We start from the raw sequence: 27147 nt of genomic DNA, 5'->3' as shown, positions 1-27147 counted from the left end.
AATTAAGGCATTTTTAAATATCAAATATCTCATTTTCCCTCTAAAAGCTCTCACTATGTTTTAAAAAATAACTTAAGTCCCCACCCTACATCATGTAGGCATCCAACTTTGAGGGTCAAAGCATAACACTTTAATATTTAAACACTAAACTGAATTAAATGTCACTTTATTACTTAGTGCAAATACTAGATAATATCCATCACCTTACAAGAACTTACCAAGACATCAAAAATGGAAAATCAATCATGTGAAAACATAACTAATGCTGAAACATGATGATTGGTGCCAACGTGAGCAGTTCTATAATAGCAATAGTTTCCAAGCATTGAAGTGAACAAAACTAGAAAAACTTGAAAAGACTGATGTCAGGCAAGCACTTACTATAAATAGCAATGTTCTCCAAGGACTGAGGAGAACAAACGTAGAAAACCCCAAAAAGATAGGTGCTAGACAAGCATTTACTATGAATAGAAGTGTTTTTTGAGGACTATGGAGAACAAAGTCAAAAACCCATAAAAATCTAGAAAACCCAAAATGCTACAATGACCGTTGTCACCAACCGACACCCAAACAATTCTCGAAAACCAAAAAACTGCAACCTGAGCTCTCCAAAAACATTGAAACTCTTCTTGCATACCTAGGAATTTAAGGAGAACCCCTACAATTGGTCAATGCTCGTAAAACAAGATGTCGTAAAAATGGGGACATTACACAAGTGAAATTTCAATTCAATTCTATTCTAATGTTATGTATCAAGCTTCTAGAATGTCTATGATGAATGCTTTATCAATGTTATGAATAATTTGAAACTTTTCTATATTTTTTTTTAAAAAACTATTTTTTAATATCCATCCCTTGCCATACCCCTTAGAAATGGCCAAAAAGTACCTTCACACCGGAAACACATCCCGCCATCCCCTACCATCCCCATCCCAAAACTTGGTGGAGCATAGTATTAAGTTTTTAGATTTTGCGAATTGTAACAGTATTAGTTAGTGTGTATAAACCAGACAAACCCTTAACCCCTGAATCCATGAATGTTGCTTCTGAAAATTGCAACCTGCTTTCTATATCCATATCCAGATTTCTTGTTGACCATGCTGAACAGTGATACCTTTTCTTTTCACTTCGAGTTTTAAGTTTGACAGCAGCCCAAGTATTACATAATTTTACGAAAGCTTACCAAACAAAATCTATCAAAGCTCATTTATCCCTCAAACACCAAAGGCCAATTCAACTAAATTCTTTAAACCAACGTCATTTCTTCTGTCCACTTGGCAATTACAAACATCAATTTAATTTATGCATAAAATTTGGCTTCTGTTATCCTAAATATACATTTCTGCTGAATTCTGCGCCTCATCAGACTAGCTCCATTTACAAGAATAAGCAGAATAACAGGTAGAGTTTTCAGTTATGTAATATCATTTTGGGAATCATGTGTGTTAATATTAAGTCAAAATTATATGGCCTTGAGTCGGCTTCACGCACTTCAAAATAAAAACTCCATTTACAAATTTAAGCAAAATGACCTGTCGAGTCTTTGGTTTAAATTATGCGTTCCCCTGTAGCACAAAGATCCCAAAAGATAGTACAAATGAAGTATAATACTGCAGTAAATGTGAGAAAGCCTTGGAAAGAACCCATCCATTCTACAAAGTATCCAGTTCCAACAGTGCCAATGATAGCTGCCAATGTTCCAGCAGTGTTTGACATACCTGCACCAGAAATGATGGAATGGCAAAAATAAACAAGAAATATGCTCAAAATAGGTCAATGAAAAATGAACAAACTCTCAATTTGAAAATGATCCAAAAATATTTCATAAGTTTCTCCAGCCTTATAAACAAAAAATTTGAACATTACTTACCATGAAGAACTCCACTGTACTGAGGGGCGATCTCCTGGTTGTGCAACATTATCAAAGAAGATATGCAACAATCAGTCTATATAAGTACTAAAACACCGATAAAGGAAACTGAAATTCTATTACAGACAAAAAAAATGTTAATCCTATTATGGATAAAGGAAATACAACTAAATTTGTCTACTCCCAAATCCAACCTGAAGATTGACAAGAAAACCCGCTTGGCTGAATGCTGTGAAACCAACTGCAGCCGTGAGCCAAGCAGATGCTATAGATGGATTCTTGGCAGAGTTTAGACCAATAAGTGCCACTGCTGGAACAAGGAAACCAATGGACTGCAAAGATGAAAAGACACAGAAAAACATATAGCCTCTCAGAATGCTCGAACCAATTATTAAGTTGAACATAAGTGTCACCACTCAGCTAACATAGCGTACAATGTGCTAGCTTAAAAAGAGTGTACACCTACTGTCCGAAGTATGGCATAAGCAAGCGTATATCCATTATGGCAATATCAGGGAATGTTCCACACAATAATAATTAATTTATGAAAGTATGTACTATGGACTACTGCTACATAATCAACAAACCTCCTGTCACCATGGTAGTACAACTTAGTTAAATTGTGTTAATTCAGAAATAAATATTTGAGATTATTTTTGTTTATATCTACAATGCATCTCCAGAATGTTAAACTTGACTAACATCTCTCATCCTTCGATATTTTATTGCAACATACAGAATTTGCCACTTCAACAATATTTAAGATATTTATCGATCAAGTTACATGTCATTGAATAAAGTGAGCAATATGTTTCTGGAATTAACTGTGTAATTTTATTTTGCATCAACATTGTGGAAATAATTGGTCTTATGAATTACATTACAAATGTTGAATAACATTATTGCAGGGTTTAAGCCAAAGTTTATGTTGGAAAGGAAATTGTTAATTGGTAAGTTTGTATTTTGAATGTACTGTATTTCTTATTTTATTGAACTGATGATATTAGGGCAAGATTTAGGAACATCCCAAAAGGGGACATTACAAGATTGGAGAAGGAAGAGTGGAGACCATAGACACCACACAATTCATCTTACATTGTAGACATTGGGTGTTTCCATATATGGGAACTGCGATGGAAGGTGCAGATCTATAAGCATGTGTTTATGTCATTTCTCAGAGCATGCTTTTGGGATTATTTTGGTGCCACAGGTAAGAGGTTTTGTTACCATTCCTTATGTAGTTTTGGGTGCACAAGATTTAACCTTTATGAGTGTTACAACTTATAATGCTTCATTTTCTGACTGTGAATGAGATTCTTGAGAGGTTGTAGGCTGCAACCTTTCTATGTATATGTTCTATTGGGTGGCCATAAATATTAGAATATTTAATTATATTTTAGTCACCTATATTTAGTTCCTTGTTTAATGGTCATTTAGCTTTTTATTTAATTAGCTTTTAAGCTTTATTTAGTGTTTAGCTTTTTAGTAGTTCACTTTAAACAATTACTTATTTTTATAGAACATCGTCTTGAAAACTCTTTATATACGTGTGTATATCGTTCAATTAATGAATCCGATTATTTTGTTCAATCAATTTTTGATGGTATCAGAGCGGGTCGATGGGATTCTTTAAAATTTGGCGAATTTTTTAATAAAAATTTGTGGCCTACTTTCTGGAATATTTTTCAGATTTTTTTAATTGTTTTTTATGAAAAAAAATGACTACTTTTTCGAAGGCTTTTGTTTGAAAGTTCATAGGTTTTTTGAAAAAAAATTCTACAGTCGTTTTTTTTTTTCTGATTCTGCAACTTTCCTGCCTAGGGTTTGTTGACCTACACGACGCCTTTTTTGCATTCTGCTATCTTTGGTCATATCGTGGCGGTGTTTTTTTCAAACAGCGGTAGTTTTTGCGGCACATATTTTTCCCAACCTACAGCAGCGATTTTTTTTCATGCAATTTTCGCATCGCAGCTGTGTTCTTTTGGTGCCGGTGTTCGTGGGTATTTTCGCTATTTTTGTGTGCTTTTTGTGTGCTTTTCCGTCATGTTTTTTGGCATTTTTCCAGGTTGCGCGAAGGGTTTTGCTTCAGATCAGGGCATTTTTTTTCTGCGTTTGATCCTACCTTTTGTGGTTTTTCCGCGCGGGTGGTTGTGTGTGCAAAGAATATATAGCAGCTAGGGCATGAGTTTTTTTGCCCATCGGCTAACTGAGAGACTCAGGTTTTCCTAACAGGGCTAGGGTTTGTGGGGTTTTAAATATTTTTACCTTAAAAAAATATATTTTTGGGTGTTTTATATATTTTTTCCTCAAAAATATTTTTGGATTTTTTAATAGTTTTTTTCTCAAAAAATTATTTCAGGGTTTTCTGATTTTTTGCCACAAAAAATCATGGGGGTTTTGCTTGATTTTTCCTCAAAAATCAAGGGGTGTTGTTTTACCACGTGATGTTTGGTTTTTTACCACGTGATGTTGTCTGGTGTTTTACCGCGTGATGACTGGTGTATTATATTTTAGTCACCTATATTTAGTTCCTTGTTTAATGGTCATTTAGCTTTTAAGCTTTATTTAGTGTTTAGCTTTTTAGTAGTTCACTTTAAACGATTAGTTCTTTTTATAGAACATCGTCTTGTAAACTCTTTATATACGTGTGTATATCGTTCAATTAATGAATCTGATTATTTTGTTCAGTCAATTTTTCAATAAAAGGGTTGACCCACGCACACAGTTTAGCTACACAAAGCAAGAGATTGTGCACAGATCTATAGCAAAGCTCAACCCCTCCTTGGCCAAATTCACAATTGATAAGCCAACATTGTATATATATATTTTTTTGTGAAAGCAAACTGTTGATGTGTTGCTTAGGCACATGCGAACACAGAATAAAATACCATAAGTATCTTATCCTCTCTTGAACAAACTCTCTTGGATGCTGAAGATTTAGCTTAAGGATCACCCAAAAAGACTCCAAGGTTCATATATGTAGGATCACTACGTGTGGATAAGCTTAGTTGGTCGTTGTGATTGTTGTTTCATCAAGGGGCATTTATGGTTCAAAAAGATCTCATCAAGTGATTGGCAGATGGCATGCAATGGGATTTTCTCCTAAAACTACTATACCACAAAAATGGTAAAAGATGAGGGTTTAGAGGAATTCTAAGCTACTCTAAAATGAATGAATGAAGAAATGACACAACCCAATAGCTTTGCCATACACAAACAACTTCACTAGAACTAGTGCAATCTTTAAAGGATGTTTGAAAACTTTCAAATCTCTACTAACCATAGACACCATCAATTGAATGCATATCAATGATTAAGCAATAATCAAACTTAACACTTTTAAGAGTTCCAGTTGACCACACAAGACTCGCTTACAATCAGCAAGAAAGCTAATGGTATGGATAACGAGTTTCACAATATATCAAATGCAACATTCCATCATGTAATCTAAACACTAAAACTAACATAAAAGATTGACTTGAGATGACAAAAGAGCCATGCAATAAGCTTCAAGGATTGGGCAAAAACACCATAACTTCAATGTTTCATTAATCCAACAGTCAAACAACAACAATTCTTCAAGTCTTTCTCTTGCCAATATTCTAGCACTATTACTCTCTCTTCTACTCTATTGCTATCATTAACATTGCTATTCTTATTACTATTATTAACCTATTCAAATGAAATGAGTGGAGCTTATATAGGACTCCCAAATACAATGAAGGGCTGAGATCAAATGAAGATCAAGGGCCAAGATCTTGCCACCTAAACCCTAATTAGGATTTAATATAAATGAAAACCCTATCAAGATAATTATCATCATGAATCAACCAATAAGAAGACAACATGTGCTAACATGGAAATCGGGGAAGCATCCTCCAATAGGCAATGAAATGCCAAGTGGACTCATAACAAACTTTCTTCTAGAATTTTGTTTCCTTTCTCCTTCTCCTTTCTAGCATATTCAATGAATCTAGACATCATGCTTTCTACTTCAGAGATTGGAATCTCAGGTAGATTCTTCATACGTTCTTCTAGGTGGATTACTTCATCAAAGGCTGCAAGAAGTGTGACCTCCCATCCTGGCACAGGAGCACCTAGTTTTTAGTCCTAGTTTTAATGCATTTTCTAGATTTTGGTGTGTTAGTCTTTATCTTGGATTAGGTTTGTGAATAATGGACTACTCAGAGGTCCACATGTGTGTTGGATATGCATTTGAAGGATGAATGTCAACTAGATCATGTATTTACTCAAATTTGGCTTATGAGCCCTTGTAAGCCTAAAACGGCACAAACTTGCATTTTGGTGCAAAATGTCTTGTAACACCTCATTTGGCATTTAGACATGTCATTTTAATGTTTGTAGGTCATTCTAGGTGGTTTAGGATGAGTGGCTATGCATGAAATGTAAAAATGCACATTTTGGCAAAAGTTGTCATTGTTGCTCGACAACATTTTACAACTTTTGAGCAACTTTTTGCATCTTTGAGCACATCGGTGGTTAGGCAACCGATGGAGAGTTGGTTAGGATCCATATGGCATATAAAATGCTCTGAGAAGGAATGTAAACAGGTTGGCAAAGGCCTTGAGCAAGTTCGAATACGTTGTGAAGACTTTTTCCAGATTTAACCTTACATTTTCTCAATTTTTGAGCAGCAGTCCGTACTTAATGGATTGATTCTACTACTGTTCTTTCATGGTTGCTTTGTACATAGTTTTGTAGTGCTCAAGAGGTGTTTGTGATTGTTTGTAGTGCAGGTTTGAAGTGTGTATTTGATTTTACATTGCTCTCGGCCTAAGCAAGGGTTTAAGAGCCCAATTATGGTTCCAGCTTGAAATCCCTTGAGTTTTGCTCAATAACCCTTGGGACTCGAGCCATGGAACCCTTGTATAGTGTAAATAAGTTTTGTTTTGGCCTGGAAGTCGTTGAAAGGCTATTTGGCATCATTTCCTAGGCGAGCTCAGTCATAGCCCGGTTAGGAAAATGAGTGAAATGTTGCATGTGCTTGCAGGGATGATCAGTTATGAAGATGCCAAGTGTTTGGCATGAGTAAATAATGTGTGGCAAAGCCTATGTGGAAGGTTGGAGGTGTGACAGAGCAAGGAAGACAATAAACCCTTTGAAGAAGACAACAAAGTCCCAAAACCCTTCATAAATGCCATTTTTGGGTTTCGTACCTGTACGGACAGACCTGACTATCTCACCTGATGGATCCAAAAGTTCATCCAAAAGGGTATTCAAATCAAAAAAGAGTTTGCCAAGTTCTTTGAGTGGTTTTTTGAACAATTCCCCAAAAACCGGTTAGGTAGGGCTAATTAGGGCTCTAGGGCTACTAGGCCTAGAAAATAGGAAAAAGAGGGAGCGATGAAGAAATGAAGGAAAGCCAATTGTAAAACCAGTTGATTATTATGGAGACACCTTAGGAACACCTTCTACAACCCCTGCAAGTATATGTTAGAAGATGGCATAGCTTTGAGGTTGGATTTACCCTTGTGAATCTCAACCATGCCTGAGCAACTATTGAGCACAATTTGATAGGGAGCACTCCTAGAGAGTTAGAGTATTTTGGTTTGGTAAATGACCAGAGTAGAGCGAAAGGAGCCCACTAAAATATCACTCAACTTCCTATTGAGCAAGGTGAGACTCTCTTTGAGAACCCCTCCCCATCACATCCATGCTCAAGTTCTTTTGTCTTATCAATAAGGAACATAGTGGCATGCATAATATCTAACTATTTTTCTGTGATCAGTCCACCTTTTCCTTGAAAGATAACTTTTATCCTGCCCTCCAATTCATGAATATCCACATCTGTTTCAATTTCCGCCCTTTTGTTAAGAATGATGTATATCACTTCAATTATCTTGTCATGAATAGGATGAACGGTATCTTCGACTTGACTACATTTGTTACTCACATCTTCAAAAAGGAGTTTCTTCATTTGAAGCAAGGTCGACCACTGTAACAGATTAGGAGTTGATTCTTTTCTAATTACCCCTTCTTGTGCCAATATCTGTCTCGGTGTTTTCCTTATTGCTTGCAATACTGGAATGGTGATGTCCTTAGCATGAGTGAAGGCATCAACTATCACCATGAGGCTATGAACTATCTCAAGAACTTGAATGGCTCTACCAAGTACTTTCATCATATTTCTTACAAACTCATTAGCCATTGTGAAGGATTTGCTGATCCATGCCTCTAGAAGTTGTGCTGAGTTCTTCATTTTCTCCATGTGATCAACTGACTCTGCGGGAAGCAAGGGAGGTGGTGTGGCTGTCGGACTTCGATGTGTCAATGCTTGCTGAAATTGTTGAACATGGTTCCTCCATGCATTCACCTACTTTTCTAACCTTTCGTTCTTCTCTTTTTCAGCTTTTAGCTTCTCATTGACTGCCTTGACTAAGTCGGTTGCTTCCTCCATAGCTTGCTCAAAAGTGAGTGGACCTAAGTCAAATGTCTCCAAATCATATTCTTCTGCCATAATTTTATCTTCATATTTATCTACCGTTGGAGTGGCAATCTGTATCTTTCTAGAGCCTGCACCATCTCTTATTATTTTAGAAATCTTTGGAGCTTTCCTTCTCTCAATGACTTCTTGAGGTCCGTTTAGAAGACTTTCTAAATCAAATGCTTGTTCTTCTTCTTCCTCTATCACTTCTTTGGTAAGCCTTTCTTTAAGCCATTCGGGAATAGAAGATCTTGCTTCTCTTACTTGCACTTCTTCGAGCAATAGTTCATTCCTGGGAGGGGAAGTTATTTCATTATAGTCTCCTTGTTCCTCATCATCACAAATATGGATATGAAGGGCTGGATTTGATGATTCTTGTGGTATTTTTCCTTGATCATGCCTATCATTATTGTCATTTTGTATTGTAGACTCTATTGATTCATCTACTTCGTGGACCATGCCTTTATCTATTCTCTGATCTTTGCCTTCATTTTCTTTCTCATGTCTAGAAGAAGCACTAGGAGGTTGATCAAAATTTGTCTTTTGCTTCTTCTTGGAAGTCTCCTTTTTTCCTTGTTCATTCTTTCTTTTGGATCCTTTGGAATGAGAAGTGTTCTCATTGACACTCACTCTTTCCTCCTCTTCTGTCCTTGTTTCCAAATTGAATGTCATTGTCACATCTTGCTCCTTCAATTTTTGATGTTGAATATCTACCCATATTCTTGTGCAAGTTAAAACTTGATTCATCAATTCTCTCAAATCTGTGACTTCCTTTTCATTCCAATCAATCTTTATTTCTTTATCTTCCTTCTCATAGGTAGATTGGATATATCGGCCACTATCATGTGCTTGATCAGCCACTCTATAGATCTTGCATTTCCTAATGAGATCAAGAGGCAGTCGGGAGTGCATCTTCTTCTTTATCTCGAAGTCATCTTGTGCATTCATCCAAAAAATCTTCTACTTGAAACACATGCCTATGCTTCCTTCCAGCCATTTCTTCTACATTACCAAAGGGATCAAAGTTATCTCTACAAGCAAATGGTGTAAATAAATAGAGAGATAACTTTGGCTCGGCACTTTCAACTATTTGAAGGGAAGGGCAAACTTCTATTGAATTCCCAAGTGAAATGGAATTAGTGATGACAGCTCGATGTTTGTACGTCAAGGATCTAGTACATGCTAACAATTGTCTTGCCACTTCGAGAAGTACCATCCTGTCTATGGGATAACGTGGCAACATATAAGGAGGAGAAGGACATCCTTGAATCCTTATATATGTGAATTTGGGAAACTGAATAAACCATGCACCATATTGTTTGACAAGTTCTTGTGCCTCCGGAGACGATCTTTGATGGATTCCACCTTGTAGAGTCCTGGTGATATGTATTGTGAAAGTATCATTGACCAACCTATAGTGTTGTTTAGGTTGGTGGTGCAATATTTCATAAGAATCACAAATCCTTATCTCTCCAAGCCCTCTTCGAACTCGGCCTCTATGTGGTAGCCCCGCATATTCATAACTTCTGGCTAGAGAATATATGATATATGAGCTCATGTGGAATGACATGGTCGGAATCAACCTTCTCAATTGTACATCTAGGCAATTACTAATGATTCTTGCTCAATTAATCATTCCTTTCCCTTGAATAATTATTTGAATGAAGAAGAACATCCATTTGTCAAAACAAAAGGCTTGAGGGGCACCTATAACTCGACCAAGCAAGGTGATTAAATCCCTAAGCTCTTCTTGAAAGTCAATTCAATGTGTGGCCCATTAGGTATCTTGTTCAGGCGAGGTCTACTCTTTTGCAACCAATCTCTATTGATGATTGATAAGCATGCATCAGGATCATCTTCATAACTCGATTTGGCTCCTTCTAGGCTTCTATAGGTCAAGTCCCTCTGTTCTGGTAGATGGAAGGCTTCATTGATGGCTCTTTCTGATAGGTAGGCAAGAACGGTTCCATCCTCGGACACAATTGTCCTTGAGTGTGAATCATAGTGCTTGGCGCATTCAATCATCAATTCATGACATCTAACTGCAGGGGGGAAGCCGGCTGCCTTGATGATGCTGCTCTCTATTATCCTCTTGGCTATAGGTGATGGTTTGCCAATGTATGGTGCCTCACGAAACTTCTTCACATTGAAATTCCCACGATTTGTATCTCCTATGTTGCTCCACCAGGACGTAATCTTGGTCTCCAAGTCATCACTCTTTTGATCTTCTTTGATGAGAGCCTGCCTTGAGGATGATCCGCTTGTCTTAGGTGCTGCCATGGTTTACCTATGAGAGATGCTCAAGTTAGGGTCTTGGTGAATTATCAATGCATTTGAACCTATGAATAGAACCTTGCATCTAAAATATGAAATCAATTACTGTATGCATTAAGAGGGTCCAATTGGTTTTAAGTTTTTAACAAAATTATTACCAATCCTAAATCAGATCTGCTCCTGACCTTACATCCGTCTGAATGATGCACTTATGATTTCAGAATTTTAACGTCAAAATCTGATTAATGATGCGATTGCTAATGTTCAAGGATTCGCTGTCTTCTTAGTCTTCTGCTGCTCAAATGATGAATTTTGCCTTCCAATCTGCTAGAATTCACCTTTGTGAGAATGATGTTGTTGCTTCCTGTTGTGACGTTTTCACACATCACCCCATCCCAAATGGGGACCCCCTACTTTTTAGGCCCTCCCGGTCTTTTCGCAACAGTCTCTTCAATCTCTCCGCTTTGCGGATGTTCGGGGGTCAGTTAGAGTTGATCTGCTTCTCTGTCGAGCGAATTCTATGAAGTCTAGGGCCTGTTTCGTCCCTTTTTAGGGTTTCTGCCTTTTGTCCTAGGTTTTAGGGGTTCCTGTTAGGTTTTTGGGAAAACTGAACATACAACTGGAATCAGGGTCCTTCAAGGGACCTCCCAGTAAAATTTGAGCCCAAACGGAGCAACTTTCTATTTTTAGAAAGTCCCTATTTTTTAGAGATTTTTCCCAGTCCCGGAATGTCGTCATTTTGCCAAAAATCAAACTTACTATTTTTAGTAATTTCTATTTTTTAGTAAGTTTCTATTTATAGTAAGTCATTCCTGCAACCTGTATAAGGATCTAACCCTGACACCTTGAAGGTTTCTATTTTTGGAAAGTCATTACTGGTAGGGTCAATCAGACGAGGCGACGCGGATCAGACGTTCGCAGACATTTCTAATTCCGGAAAGTCAGACAGCAGACAAAGAAAGCCAGAAATGGGTCAAGTGCTGGAAATCCATGCCTGAAATGGAAAGCTTGGGAAAACACTTTAAAGTCTCAAGGGGTCAAAATATTCTGGGAGATTAAATGATTGAAAAATCCATGAATCCATGGCATAAGCAAAAATCCATCCAAATCTGCAATCAGGCGCCAGAATGAAGATGGCAAGGACAGAGGGAAAAATCCATGAATCCCTGGCATTAGCAAAATTCCGCCCAAGTCTGCAGTCAGGCGCTGAAATGGAGAAGCCAAGGAGAGGTGGAAAAATCCACGAGTCCATGGACAGAGAGAAAATGCGCCCAAGTTTGGAGTTAGGCGCTGAAATGAGATTCCCAAGGAGAGAGGGAAAATCCATGAATCCTCCACATAGAGAAAATTCAACGCCCAAGCTAAAAAGTTGAAATTTTGCCTAAGGCATGGAATCCAAGGGGTCAAGGAGGAATAGAAAATAAAATTCCCCTCGGGCAAATTTTTTGAATTTGCTATTTTTAGACACCGAATCTCGTCGGAATGAGGAAATTGTTATAGATTCCGAATCGTGGCAGAATTCTCCATCCAATGAACCTGGCTCCTAAATTTTAGGAGGATCCCTAAAAAATAGGGCTGTTAAAAAGAAGACATGGACAATTCACAAAACAATGAATTCCTTCCTCAGGAGGAATTTCCGCCCCAGCCTTGTGGAGGGCGCCAGAATGAAGAGTGCATGGAGAAACAGGCAAATTGCAAGAGTCCTTGACCAAGGGCATTTTAGCGCCCAAGTGAGAGAAGGAGCGCCAGATAGAGGGATGCAAGGAATCCATGGAATTGAAAGAATTCCCAACCAAGTGTAAAATGTCGCCCAGGAACACAAGAGTGCACTAAAATGATCTTCTCATGGACAGTGCACAAAGAGATGAATTCCTTCATCGAGGAAGAATTGCACCCAAGAAGAAGAGATTCCAGGAAAGGTGAAAAATTGACTAAGTGTTTGAAATTTCTTCCTTCAAGACATAGTTCTTGGAAATCATGAAAATTGGCTAAGGTATGAAGAATTTCCTTCCTCAGGGTAAGGAACAATTTTCTTTCCAAAGGAGAATTCCTCCACAACAAGAAATCACATCCAAATTTCAAAACTTTTTACAGATTTGGATTCGTAGGAGAATTTTCTCGCTCCTGGACCGTGGAACCCTAATTTGAAAATTTTCCTAAAAAATAGGAAATGTGCAAAATTGATGAAAAACCTTCTCTGAGCAAGGAAAGTTGAGACTTCAAGAAAATTCTTCCTGAATCGAATTTTCCCTCTCCAACAATTCCAGATGTGCAGGAGCGGATATACGACGACGGGGTCCACTTGCATAGTGAGGATCTATTGAACATGTGGCAGTAGAGTGGCGCATTCATTACCGAAATATTTGACCAAATGGCGACCCGGTCATTGCATGTTGAATTTATGGCAGATTCCTTTTGCATGTAGCTGCCGCATGTGGAAATGATGGAGCATTTATGACATAATGGGGTGATTTTTGCATGGATGAATATTCAATGCATGTTGGGCGAATTTGAAAGAGGTGGTGCATTTAATGTGCAATGGATGCTATTTTGGGTACTTTTGAATTAATTGTATATGGGCATGATGGGTTATTAATTGGAGATTCCCACCTTGTTGCATCATGTGTGGAGAATCTTTTGGGCAAACCCTAATTAGGGTTTTGCATGTAGCCAGGGCTTGAAGCCTATATAAGGGGTGACCCCCCTCATTTATAAAGGAGGGAGCCTTGTATGAAATTGTTGCAATAGGTTTTGAGATAATAACAGTGAAACATTGTTCTCTGATGGTCTCCACTTAAGTTATTTTTTCAAGACTTGCATGGTTTCACCTTCCTCACTTAGATTAGATATAGTAAAGCGCTTTGATTTCAATGGAGAATGTAATGGTGTCTGATGAATTTCCATGGTTCATACTTTATGCATCTTGCTGATTGTAAGTTGCAGTGTAAAGTTAGTCTGAGCCCCCTAAATTTGTGCTAAGTTCGATTGTGGATAGTCATTTGGATTGCGTCGTTTTTTGGGTATTCAAATGTTCTTTCTTGATTTGAAAATCCTCTAGCATCCCCAGAAGATTGCACCAGTTCTTGCAGAGTTGTAGTTGATCTTGGCGAAGCGGAGCTTGGTTTATTTGGAATTTGTCCACCAATGCACTATTCATTGTTATCACTGCACTTAGGAGTAGATTTAGATCCTTCTAAACTCTTTCCCTTTTACTTTCAGTTCATTTTAGTCCCTTCGAAGCAGCAGCATCGCAGAATTGCCATATCTGATGATGGAGTTCCAGCCATAGCAAAGAAGTGAAAGAACGATGCAAACGTAAGGCCCCTTGGATTACCAACAATCACATCAGCCAACTGAGTCACGCCCGTAGCATAAAGGAACCTTGGAGTTGATTGTCTGATCTTTTTGCAATCTTAGCATGCAATCGTACTTTGATCAAGAGAGAGTGAAGTGACCATTAGGCAACTTTATTCTGTGTTCGACGCTGTCATAAAAAACACGTCAACACTTCCTTAAGGTAAATTCGCCTTGCTAATGATTGAATTCTCTTTCCTCAATGTACTTCGCTGTCTTTGAAATTTGAAATTCGTTGACTGTTGGACAAGTTCGCTCAACCTGCAAACAAAATTCACTGATGGAGAAAGATAATGTTTTAGTTTGATGTTAAAAATGATCTTTTGAGATCTCTTATATATACGACCTAAGGTAGGGATATGTCTTTTAGGATACAAGGCCGACTTGATCTAGTGTAAACAAAATATAAATTATCCTTCTTGATGCTGGCCGACTTGGTAAATCATACTCTCCCTTCTATCAATTCGAATTTTTGAATTAGTTTAGGCGCCCACATGTTTACCTTGTGGAATTTCACTTTGGATCTCATGCAAGGTACATGTAATTAGCTTGAGGTGGTGATAATTTCGCTCTATGTTCTTGCTAGGGACAGGACCTATATGACAAATTTGCTCTTTGTCCTTCCCAAGGACAGGACCTATATCCACAAAGTCGCTTGCTGACCTTTGCAAGGTACACTCTCTTCAAATCGCTTCATGTCCTTTGGAAGGACAAGGTCAAGATAAATGTTTCGCTCCATGTCCTTTCTAAGGACAGGCCCTATATGATAAATTCGCTCTTTGTCCTTGGTAAGGACAAGACTTATAGTGCAGTTCGCTCTGTGTCCTTGGCAGGGACAGGACCTATAATGTAGGTTTCTCTCTCTGACCCTTCTAAGGACAAGCTCCAAATGATCAAGTTCACTCTTTGACCACGGTAAGGGCAAGGCATGATTGTAAACAAAGTTCACTCTAAGACATATTCAAGTTCGCTCTGGACCATCAGCAAGGACAAGGTAAGCAGTTGATAATTTCGCTCCACGTCCTTTGGAGGGACAGGACCTATATGGTAATTTTCGCTCCATGACCTCTCTAAGGACAAGCTTCAAATATGGAATTCGCTCTATGTCCCTTGATAAGGACAAGACCCAAAGCATAATTCGCTCACCGTCCTTTGGAAGGACAAGGTCAAGATAGGTAAAATTCGCTCACCGTCCTTTCCAAGGACAAGGTCAAGATATGAGAATTCCGCTCAATGTCCTTTCTAAGGACAAGGCCTATATGACAAGACTTGGCAGTTCACCTTAGGGTCTTTACAAAGACATGACTTGAAACTCACTACTTCCTTTTACTTCATCAATTTGGGTCATAAGCTTTCCAATTTCTCCATATGAAAGCATCATCAATTCGGCCCCCTAAGAACACCTATATAGGAAATTTGCTCTGTGACCTTCGAAAGGACGAGACCTAAAACAAAATCTCGCTCTAGGACCATCAAGGTACGGGTCAATACATTTAAGCAAATTTCAGTCTAATGACGGCTTTGATGAAAGCTTTTTTCTCAAATTGAGGCAATGTAGGCGACCCTATGACTAACTCTTGACTTGACTCTTTCACCTAACTTTGTTTGACTTGCTCAATCTTTAAATCCTAATACTTGAGAATCTATTCTACTCCACTCACTGAAAAGGGAAAAGAGAGAGACTACTCCTAGAGAGGCAAAACCTAAAAAAAAGGGGGTCCCCATCTTGATGGGGTGATGTGTGATGTGGTCACAACACAAACAATAGTTGATATGGAATAATGCAAACTTTATGTCAATGAGGAACTGCTCATAAACAACTTAGAAATCAGAAAAATGACCTATGACCAGATGATGTCTAAACTAAAGTGTTGCCGCTTCCTTGAATATGACTCAAGAATGGTTAATGCTGAAAGTGTGGTGTCCATTCAAATTTAACACTTACCATTTGCTAATATAGTAGTGTAAAAGTCTGGTATAATCTAACCAATGGAACTTATAGAAAGGTTGTTTAGAATGGTTGTGAAGAAAACAAATGGATAGTTCTTTCATCTAGGCTACTTCGAAAGAGCTTAAACATATGGTATCAGGTATCTAAAACATAGTCATATGACATAAAAATAGTTCCACGCAATGGTTCTGCGTGTATCCGTAAAGCTGATTTAAAAGATGTGATGTCTAAATTACCATATTATGAAGCATAAATTGCATAATAGACCTTTCAATTTCGGAAAACAAATTGGTATGATAAGACACTAGCAAACCTGTAATCTTGTGATAGTGAAATTTTGGTCAAAAGCATGATAATTATATGGCAGTTGTAAAGTCAACATACTCTTAAACTTATTGAGAAATACTATGAACATTGTAAATTGTGTCGATTCATAATGTGTCAATTAAACAACTAATGTAGTTATGTCTTCTTGAGACCTATTTTAGAGGCTATTGAAATGCATTGAGTGTCTGAAAATTGTATTTATTCCTTGCTGGTCTGCAAGTTAATTTGTACTGAAACTAATATTTTTGGTGAGCCTTGTGTCAAGAAAACACTTGAAAATTCAAAAGAGCACAATGATGGTTGTTATTATTGTACAAGTCTTTAATAATTAAAAAGTGCTAGTTAAGTTCCGTTATGTCAACCATCATTATGAAATTGGATTTGTAGCAAATTGGTTGTCTAGTTTCAATATAGGTTATCATACCTAGGAAAGTGCAAGCTCTAATCCTAATAGTTGAAACTTAGAATTGCATGTGACTTCTATTTTGTTAGGAAGTGGGTATGTAGGAAATCTTTGGGCGAAGGATGCCCATGTGACCTCAAGTCTGGGAGGGAGGGCTTAGGAGATAACTCCAAGTTTGGGATTGTTCCTAAACTTGATTATCTCTTCCTCCTTAATATGCTTCACCTTGAAGCTAAGAATTGCATCAGATGACTTTGAACTCCCCTCTATGAAGTTTGAGCCAATGAAAGAAATCCCACGGTCATCAAGTCTATCTACTTTGAGGCTTGTGGTGTTTTACTCTTGAAAATCTACTCCAACCTTGGATGAACTTGTAAAGTCATTGTCATTGTGGTTGTCTTGAGGTGAATGTGGGAGAATGCCTAAAACAATCAGAGTTGGGTATTACGCACCATGGCTTGGTGTCTCAACTACATCATATGTGCAGAAGGTATAGTTAGCCCCTATGCATTAAAGAGGTTTACTCTTCCAAGAAATAAGGTGGAATAACTTAGCCATGATTTAGCTAAGGAGTTATGAAACCTACTAACTTGTATTTAATGGTGATGTTAACTTAAACCATTAAGATTTACGGGTGTGAGCTACTCTTGTATATATGGATGATTTGCCTGCTTTTAGTATACACTTAGATCTGTGCTCGGCTTAGAATTGATTTCCTAAAGGTTGCCTTCACCAACTACAAGGGTAAGTATTACCAATATGGTATGGCTTTTTATTTAATATTATATCTGTGGATTTAATTTGTCTAGTAAATTATGTGTTTCCAAAGAATAATTGAATGAAGTAAATGGACTTTGATTTCTTATGAGTTGCATGGGTTTATGTATATGTTTGGATAGAGATCATCTTAAATGGACTCAATGTGTTACTTATGTGATGGTAAATTGACCCCGAACCTATAAGATAATTGAGTAGTTTAATAGATCCCTTATAGGCAATGTAACCAGATTAATTAGCCTGGGTGTAAACCCTTCTGATAATTTGTTTATATCCATGTCCTGGTACTTTCTAATGTCACAATGCTGAATTGAGATTGATACAGGAGCTGACTCGTTGGCATCACAACTAGGGTTGAGTTAGGGACCCTACGAGGGCATAGATAAAGGATAATTTTTCTCTTGAAGTAGCTTGTCCAACTCATCATGAAGTGATCGCTGAAATTGTAAAACCTATGACCTGCTTATAGACAAGCTTATCAGTGCTCCAGTGTGACAGGAGTCAGGGAGTGTGCTCAGCCTAGCACCCAATGTGAACAGAATGAACAAAATTTAACATGTGCAGTACAGCTCATATGAGACAATGTTTGATTAGCAGCATTCTTAATTCAAAACTTAATAATAAAAAACTAGTATCATGACCATCTACCTTCACTCTTGCCTACTAAGAAGCTAAAAAAATAGAACTCACGAAATCTTTCCCTTCTGTTCAAGCCAATGAAATCGGAAATACCCATATTATAAACAAGACCAGGAGGCAGCCTTGCCTTGGTTCTCTTAATGCTACAAGAAAATGTGCACATGCAGCAACAAAATCATGGAGTTGGAGAACAATGAACTCCAAATGTATAGAGAATGAAATAAATAATGAATGGTAATAAGTTAATAACAAACGAGGAAGATGATTTAGAGTAGTACGACTTGGTCTATGCATATTGCATGCTTGTTAAAATCCATTGGCTTCTCACATACTGGCCACTTTAGAAACCCAGAGCAGAATAGTGATTAGTTCCATTACAGTGTAGTACACTGCAGGTTTTACTAACATACTCTTCTAGGTGGGAAACAACTCCTAGTTTTCTCTTTAGCCATAATTTCCTTTGTTTTTCAGATTTTTCTATGCAAAAATGTCACCAATGGTACATATAGACGTAATAAAGGACTAAGTCCAGACAGCTTCTCCTACAAGCTAAGACACAGAGGAGAATTAAAAAAACTACATCAAAATTGCACGAGGGAATTAGTTTAGGATCTAGATTCCCTGTCGAAATTGTAATGTTGCTTCAATGAAAGATATGATTTCACATTTACAGCTTACATTTACAAAAAGGAGGTAGCACCCAAGTGTAATTGTAATAGCTAGTAAAGCACATTCAAAGTGAGCAACAACAATTAATGAAGGAAACATTAATTCAGCTTAAGTTAAAGACAGTTGACCTGCATGAGCTTGCGAACAAATGTTACAGTGAAACCAGATTGAATTAAATTATCTGAGAATGCGCCTGCAACATATCCTAAAGCTGCCATCATTGCCCATGGTATGGCACTGAACCATGCAGCTTGCTTGAGATTCACACCATAGATCTGCATCATAAAACAAAAATTTGTATTTAAAATAGACAAATTTTAGTTCCAAAGACTATATTGTTGATATAGTTAAATGGTAAATCGAAAATACAATTACATTGAATAATACTGCAAGACAGGAAAGAAGTTAATACGAAATCAATAAGCTGCCAACATTCGGAGGCAATCTTACAGTTTTAAAGTAGATAGGCATCCAAGAGAGAATGATGAAATAACCCTGAGAAATAAAAATTTAACAGGATTAGATCAGAATTCATTATACTAGATTGCCTGTAACAAAGATAAAAAGCAAAATACTGCTTCATGATATTGAGAACTAGTAATTGCCATAATAATTGCAGATGAAATCCAAAACCCACAATGCAATATCTACCCTCCTTAAAGCTTACCCAATTGTTCATAGCATTGGCAACTATAATAGTCCATGTTGGCAACTTGGAAAGGAGAAGACCAAAGGGAGGTAGTCTGCCAGAACTTTTGGGCATTTTCTCTGTCCCAATATTCATCGAATTTTCATTTCCCTTTAGAATGTACGAAAGTTCAGATTTGGATATTTGAGAATGATACTGAGGACTTCTTGATATGGCTGTCACCCATACTAAAAGCCAAAGGAAACCACTAATCCCAAAGATAACAAAAGGACCAAAGACACCTGTCTGTGCCATTATGATAGGTGAAGTGATCAAGCCTATGACACTGCCAAGGTGAAATCCAGACATTGAGAGACCCACTGCTCTTGCACGCTCTGTACGAGGAAACCACCTGCAAGAAGGGGACACAGTTCAGATTTTACTTTGCAAAGTGTCATATCATGCAATGAAAGAGAAGTAGAAACTAATAAAACACGTATGAATAAATCTACTGAGTCCCACTGGCATTCATTAAAAATAATTCTGGGTCACAAAGTAATTAAGAAGCACAAGTTTGCTATGTAATTGGGAAAAATGTGATGACTCAGCTGCTTTTAAGCACACATTTATCAAGGTTACTCAATTTTTTTTCTTCCTATATAAGAGTGGAAAAAGTGTTACCTAAGACAAAGTAATGAATCGATTGTTCATTTACCTTGAGATCATATTGTTCATGCAAGGCAGAGCTACACCTTCTGCTATACCAAGCAACATGCGCATAGATAGAAGCATTAGGGAGGAATGACTTGCAGCCCATGGAGTAAGAAAGGTTGCCAGTGACCACACTGCTACACCCCATGCCATGACATGTTTGCCACCATAGCGATCTACTAATGCTCCTCCAGCAATAGGGGACATGAAGTATCCCCATAGGAAAGATGACTGCAATTATAATCTTGTACTCTTAAGAATAATATCATTGCCTAAAACCTATTTGATTAAGGTGGAATATACATTCTCATAGCATTTTGCCATGAATTCTCAGACAACTAGCAGTATAATGAATCTCTTATAAGGTAAAGGCAAATGATTTAAGAATATGAGAAAGGAATAAATCTTCACACAAGATAATGAATGTTAGCTAGCTTAAGCTTAACAAGTGAGTAAAGATGAGATCTTGTATACTATGGCAATCAGTCCATGGGTGCTCTTACATCTATTACATCTTGCATAAGTGTAGATCCTAACTATGCCTTCCAATTAAATGCATGTATACTCTTAACAATGGATTGTAAGACTTAATTTGTCATCTAGATCATTCAATACCAATTCAGAAAAGAATTCCCTTATAAATAGAGGAATAAATTTGACCAAGGGTCTAATTAAGTGCTTAACAGCTAATGACATGGTGATCAGGATCTCAGACCTAAAATAAATACAGCGAATACAAACGCTAATTTAAGATTTAAATGCATTTGGTCCCCAGCTTGCAAAAACATAAAAATACTTATCTAGCAATTGTATTTCTTCCTAAATGAAAAATTTAACAATTAATTATAACAACTCACTGTCTTTTCTTAGCATCTGACAATCAACAAACTTCAACTACGTGTGATGCAACCAAAACATTATTGGGTAAGCAATTGTTCAGTCACAATCTTTCTCTTGACAGTTGTATATTATATCTATTATCATCCACCAATAAACACAAAGCATTCCCCTTGCCTTGCCAAATGACTGTTAAGTAATTTCTCACTTATGCTCTCTGTTTCTTGGACTGCTATATTTAGGATCATGTGATAATAACTACAGTTTTATACTTGGCCTGTTAATGTGCCTTCTCAGGTTAATCCGTCTTCAAATTCTCACAAGAAAGTGGTGTGGACAAAACCGAACCCCAGATGGTATAAGGTCAATTTTGATGGGGCTTCCAAGCGCAATCCGGGTTTTTCGGGGGCCGGGTTTGTCGCGCGGGACTGGGATGTTAATATCATTGCACTTGGCACGACTAAGCTGGTAGAAGGAACAAACAACAAGGCCGAAGCTCAAGCTGCGCTTGAAGCGTTAAAAATGGCCAAAGCAATGGGACTGAATAAAATTCAGCTTGAAGGGGATTCCCAAATAATAATAAACGCAATTAGTAAAGGTGATATTCATGCCTGGAAACTTAATAAATATGTGACCGTTGCCCATTCCATTTTGGAAACCTTTGAACATTTTAAGATATGTCACATGACCCGAGCAAGTAATGAGTTGGCGGATAAAGTTTCAAATTGGGCAATCTCCTTCGATGAGGAAGGAGAGAGTACGATTGAAGCATCCAATAACATCAACCCTAGATTGAGTACTCTCGCACGAGGGTCGAAATTAATGTTTGTAATGGTTTTGCACTGCCGGTTGCAGAGGGCATTTATGAGATAGCAAGGTGACAAGGGTTATTTGAACAAGGGTTTTTTGCTTGCAAGGTGGTGTCCAAGTGAAGCTACAGGTGGTGGAGTTTGATTGAAGCAAAAGGTGGCGAACGGTGTTTTCCATGGAGGTGACTTTCTCCCTCATTACTCTGCAACAGCAACTTGCCTTCATGGGGCAAATTTCGAAAAAGAGATGGTGGGGGTTGTTTAAGCATGGGGAGGAGAATTTCTTGCAAATCCTGGAGGTGATTTTTGGTGAGGAGTTCATGAGCACAGAACACAGATACAGGACCGCCATTGACATTGTGTCAATGTTGGTGACGTGGGGCCTTGAAGTGGGGAAGAAGGATGAAGTGGAGCGGGTGGTGAAAGGTTGTGTAGAGGAGTGGTTGTACGGTTTGCAGTTTGTGCTTGCTCGGGCTATGGCAGGTGTCGAGTTTCTTCTTGAGGAGGAGCAAGGTGCAAAGGAAGAAACACAAAACAATTAATGTTGTTCATCCGTTGGCCAAAGGATATGAATCGTGAGGAAAGAAGGGTGGAGGTGTATATTGCATGGGAGTCCCTGAAGTTTTTTCTTCAAGAGAAGGACCTGGTGCGAAGGAAGGGGACAGAGACGAACACAGGGCCAAGGTTCGAGCTGAAAGACTACTGGAATAACGGCCCCTTGAATGCCGTGAGAAAGAATTAGGATTTCAGTTTTATAGACTGTGTTTTTTGTTTACATGTTTCTCAAAATCAAACTCTGTTATAGTTTGGGATAGTACTGTGTATCGATGTATATGACTTTAAAGATTTTGGCCTAGCTGATTTTTGGTATAGGAATTGTAGATGGCTTGGATATCATGAAGGGCGGGTAGTTTGTTAGTATGGATATGGGGGTTTCTTTCTACTTCTTGGCATGAACGGTTTTAGTATATTTTGACAGCATGGACATGGATGAGGTAATGTTACTTTTTAATTATTAATACAATACTCAATATTATCGACCAAAAAAAAAACTACAGTTTTATACTTACTAATAAAATTGACATAAACAATGCAATTTTAACTCTAAAAATTTATTATGAACAAAATTAATTCCTTTGCTGGTTATGAAAATGTTGGAAATTATTGTCATTGATGTAAAAGGGTGGAGTTAGGAGGCAAGTTAAATATATTAATTTGCATAATTATCTTTACAAGGGCCAACCAATGCTTGGAAGGAATTAAATTAAAATAAAATAAAAGCATGCCAGCCAGCCTTCAGCTTTTGGCGCCCCCTCTCAATATCCTATTTCTTCAATGATATCAGATTCCCACAATCCATAATTTTAATCAATGCTAAATTTCTGGATTAGATTGCATGTTAGTTTTTGTATCAACGTTTCGTAGAGAGCTAGGATAATTAATCCTATTTCTTGCAAAATAATTTCTTTTGCGAGGCCAACCCCCCCTTGATTTGGGCACCTTCTTTGGCAATGTAAAAATTAAATAAAAATGCACTTGCTGATCTTGGCCAACCAGCTTGTAGTTGTGCATCCTCTTGTATTTGTAGGAGGTAATTTTTGTCATTCATTATTCAACCATTTCATCAAATACCATTCCATCAATAGCAGATTTCAAGCAGATCTAAGGTGATTTTAATAGCATTCTTAAAGGTGAATTTTTGCAGACTTAAGTGCAGATCTTCAAGGGCAAATTATTGCAGATTTGAGAGCGATTTATTGCAGACTTCAAGGGCAAGTTGTTGCAGATTTAAAGGCTGTTTATTGCAGATTTGAAGGACATTTTATGCAGACCTTGTAATATCCCCTGTCCCTTTGTAGATCAAATCAAGGAGATATTTGCTGCCAATACTGCGTGTTATGTTGTTCTGAAGACCATGTGATCTTGCATGTTATGTGGTTTGTGAGTTTGCGTGAGATTATCAATCAAATGACTCAATGCAAAGGGACTCTTGATAAATGCAATGCATATATGTATTACAAATGACCAATGTGCTTTAATAACTAAGGGACATTTCTTCAAACATTTGGCATACATCCTCAGATGGTCATGAATGTAAATGAAAGGAAAATGCAATCAAACTCCTTTATTAGTTTCATTTGACTAACATAAGGACATTATGTAGGCAGCAATAAGATAGTATATAGGGACTGCTATTAAAGACCACCTTTCTGAAGACAATGACAGTCACAAACTTATGCATTCAACTGAGAATTACAAAGAAGTTTAATTGGCAAATAAATCTGGAATAAGCGCCTAGAAGGAACAAGCAATATCTTCGACTCTTGAAGCCACTAATGTCTGAATTTGGCTTCATACCATAACGCCACTGCTGCTGATGTGTAGGTCTGATAGTCGATGGATAACAGCTGCAAACCACCTGCAATCTTTCCCTGAAGTGATTGCCTTACACCTCCAAGTATACCGCTGGCCTCTATAATGGAATTAGATGCTCCAATGCTAAATAATGAGTGAAATCGTGGGTAATGATGTCTGATTAGAACTTGTTCTCAGACCTGATCTGACTGCTGCAATAAAGGAATCCTTACTTCAAACATATGCCACCAAATCTGAGCACCTCTAATCAGCGATTAGGAATCAAAATACAAGGAGGCCAATAAGAATTGATAAAGCCTGTGTTAGAAGTTACAAGGGTTAATCATGAAACAATCCACACCAGTGTGTACAAAGTCGATAGCCACATGTGACAGATTGATATCGCTGAGTCACAATACTCGCACCCTTCCACGACTCCAAGTTCTATTTCCGGCTCAAATAGGTGTTAGTGTTGGAAATAAGCCACACCCGGACCGACAATGGACTGGTCCAAGAGGGGCCAGTAGCTCAATGGTAGAGCACTCCAGCAGCATATGGAAGGTCCTAGGTTTGAATCCTAGCTGGTCCATGTCTCAACATGGTATCAGAGCCAGGTCCAGGCTAGGAGCTCCAAGCACACGAGAGGTGTGGCTTAAGGGGGGGTGTTGGTGTTGGAAATAAGCCACACCCAGACCGACGATGGACTGGTCCAAGAGGGGCCAGTAGCTCAGTGGTAGAGCACTCCAGCAGCGTATGGAAGGTCCTAGGTTCAAGTCCTAGCTGGTCCATGTCTCAACAATAGGAATTCTCTGTGATATCAGTCTTTAGGGAAAATACTCCTTGTCCGCACCATCCACCAAAGTAATTGCCAGACTTATAGCCGGCAAAAATAATCAACACAAACTTCAGAATTCTTCAGCAAATATTAGCGCCCTTTTTATATAAATGGTGATTCCTTAGCAAGGTGATTTTAAATACAACCTACAAGCATCGGGCCTATTAAATATTAAGCCAGCAATATCATAATGCCCAGCCCGCAAACTCAGAGTCACCTTATATGAGCTCCTTTGGATAATTAAACACTGCAATTATTTTCGATGCTAAAGATGGATGAAATATCTGGCTCGAACAATAGACTTCCCTTCCATTGAAATTTCTAAATAAATCTTTCGGTCAACCAAACTGCCACTAATATGAACATCAATCTATTTCCAATAACTGCCATTCCAAAGATTCTTTATTTCTGAACATGGATAAACTATTGCAAATTTGTCTCCATAGGAGACTTCACAAATTGGTACTGATGTAGACCCTGTTGTGAATCTACCTCTTGGAAGAACTAGGGTTTCATCCAGCCCTTCTATCAAATCTACTGAAGGTTTGCGTCGTCAAAGATTCAACCAATGCCACACATCAGTCATTTCATCATATCCAATTCAATCTCCAACCTGCCTCATCAATCAATCACCCCCTTCTATTTAGATTTTTCATAACCCATCATGAGATTCCTTCTAGAAGAGGGTAGGTACACTTTATTATTTATCAAGTGACTTTAACTATTTTAATTTTATACTTTAGTCACTATTTAATTAAATTAATTAAATAAAAAGTCACTTTTTTTAATTTTTAATTTATTTAATGACTTTATAAGAAATTAATTTAATTAATTTCTCCTTATCTCTCCATTTGGCCAAAAGGCTAAATCTTCATAAAAGGCTAGGAAAAATGGGGACACTACAGACCTTAAGGGAGAATACATACATACTAATGAGCAGAGATTCTTGAGCAGAATTGTGAAGGGTTTCAGATCTGATTGGAAAGGTCAAACATTCATCATTTCATTCTTTTAGAGGTTGGTACCTCATTTTCAAAGAGATTGGTGTCTCTTGCTGAGTCGGTGCTCAGTTGTGGGGATTGGTGTCTCCTATGGGCTGGTGCCTATGAAATCATCTTAAGGGGATTTGTATCTCCTATGAGTTGGTGCCTACAAAATTTGTAAGAAGTTTTCAATGCAAAAGCAATATTTTGCCATTGTTTTCTCCTGCAAGGGTTTCCACGTAAATCGTGTATTCTTACTTGCTAGATCTTGCATATGTAGACGGTTATGCTTTTTGAAGTATTGCTATTGCAGCTAATCAAGCTTTGAAAAGTAAAAGATTGTTATTACTTTGATTCACCACTCAGATTTGTTAGTATGGTTGAGAACAGATTTACTATGCATCTCACATTAAATCATGTATGTATATTACCCCTTAATCCAATTTTTTATTTATATCATTTTATTGATATCTTTCTATGTCTTAATATGTTAATGTGCCTATTCAAAAATCAAACTGTCTGATTATTGTGTATGTAGTGAGATCTGAAATGGTAAATTGATCTTAAGAAATGGAGGCAAAAGACTCCATATAAAGGAATTACATAATGATGTTTCTAAATGAAACAATTGTGAACTAAAGTGCAAAAATTGACAATTGTTAAACTAACTAATATTACAAAATGACCATTAAATAAACATTAATTACTTTAATACCCTCCCTTAATGGTCATCCTATCAACTACACCAAGTTGCCCCCCTAAATTTTACAAACCTGTTCGGGCTCAGAGACTTGCTGAAAATTTTTGCAGTCTAGTCCACAATTGGAACATAATGCAAGACCACAGTTCCATCTTCAACAAGCTATTGGATGAAATGACAATGAAGCTCTACATGTTTGGTTCATTCGTGGAAGACTAGATTTTTGGCAAGTTTCACCACCCCTTGATCCTCACAAAACAAGGGTGAAGGCTCTGCTTGAGATATTTTCATGTCAAAAAGAATCCTTCATAGCCATACTGCCTCGCATGTTGCTTTAACAATTCCCCAATACTCTACTCTTGTTGAGGAAAGAGCTACCGCCTACTACTTCTTAATGGTCCATCTGTCCATGTGACTGCACCCATACCAAGACTGAAGACATACCCAGAAGTAGACTTCCTGTCATCAATAGGAACTTGCCCAATCTGAGTTTGTAAAACCAATCAGTTGAGGATCTTTGCTTCTATTGTACAGAATGCCAAAGTCAACTATCCCTTTCACATATCTTAGTACACACTTC

The 27147-nt window shown here is 37.7% G+C and overlaps 1 protein-coding gene across 3 annotated transcripts in view; it reads right to left on the bottom strand.

Moving 5' to 3' along the window:
* Positions 1-1242: 1242 nt before the first annotated feature.
* LOC131030585 (probable anion transporter 3, chloroplastic) overlaps positions 1243-27147 on the bottom strand; it is a 70763-nt gene continuing 44858 nt past the window's right edge. For 2 of the 3 annotated variants that reach the window (XM_057961451.2, XM_057961450.2), the window contains exons 2-7: positions 19377-19749; positions 19160-19204; positions 18838-18984; positions 2065-2202; positions 1871-1904; positions 1243-1718 (exon numbers count right to left, since the gene is read on the bottom strand). In XM_057961451.2, coding sequence (XP_057817434.1) covers positions 1549-1718; positions 1871-1904; positions 2065-2202; positions 18838-18984; positions 19160-19204; positions 19377-19706 — 864 coding nt within the window. In that variant the 5' untranslated portion in view covers positions 19707-19749 and the 3' untranslated portion in view covers positions 1243-1548. Of the gene's footprint in view, positions 1719-1870; positions 1905-2064; positions 2203-18837; positions 18985-19159; positions 19205-19376; positions 19750-20052; positions 20280-27147 lie in introns of all 3 variants that reach the window. The other variant, XM_057961449.2, reaches the window with a different exon arrangement.

The sequence above is a fragment of the Cryptomeria japonica genome, chromosome 8, assembly GCF_030272615.1.
Source record: "Cryptomeria japonica chromosome 8, Sugi_1.0, whole genome shotgun sequence".
Classification (NCBI taxonomy): domain Eukaryota; kingdom Viridiplantae; phylum Streptophyta; class Pinopsida; order Cupressales; family Cupressaceae; genus Cryptomeria; species Cryptomeria japonica.
Note: the sequence above shows the minus strand (reverse complement) of the source record. Positions and strands in the feature narration are given on the sequence as shown.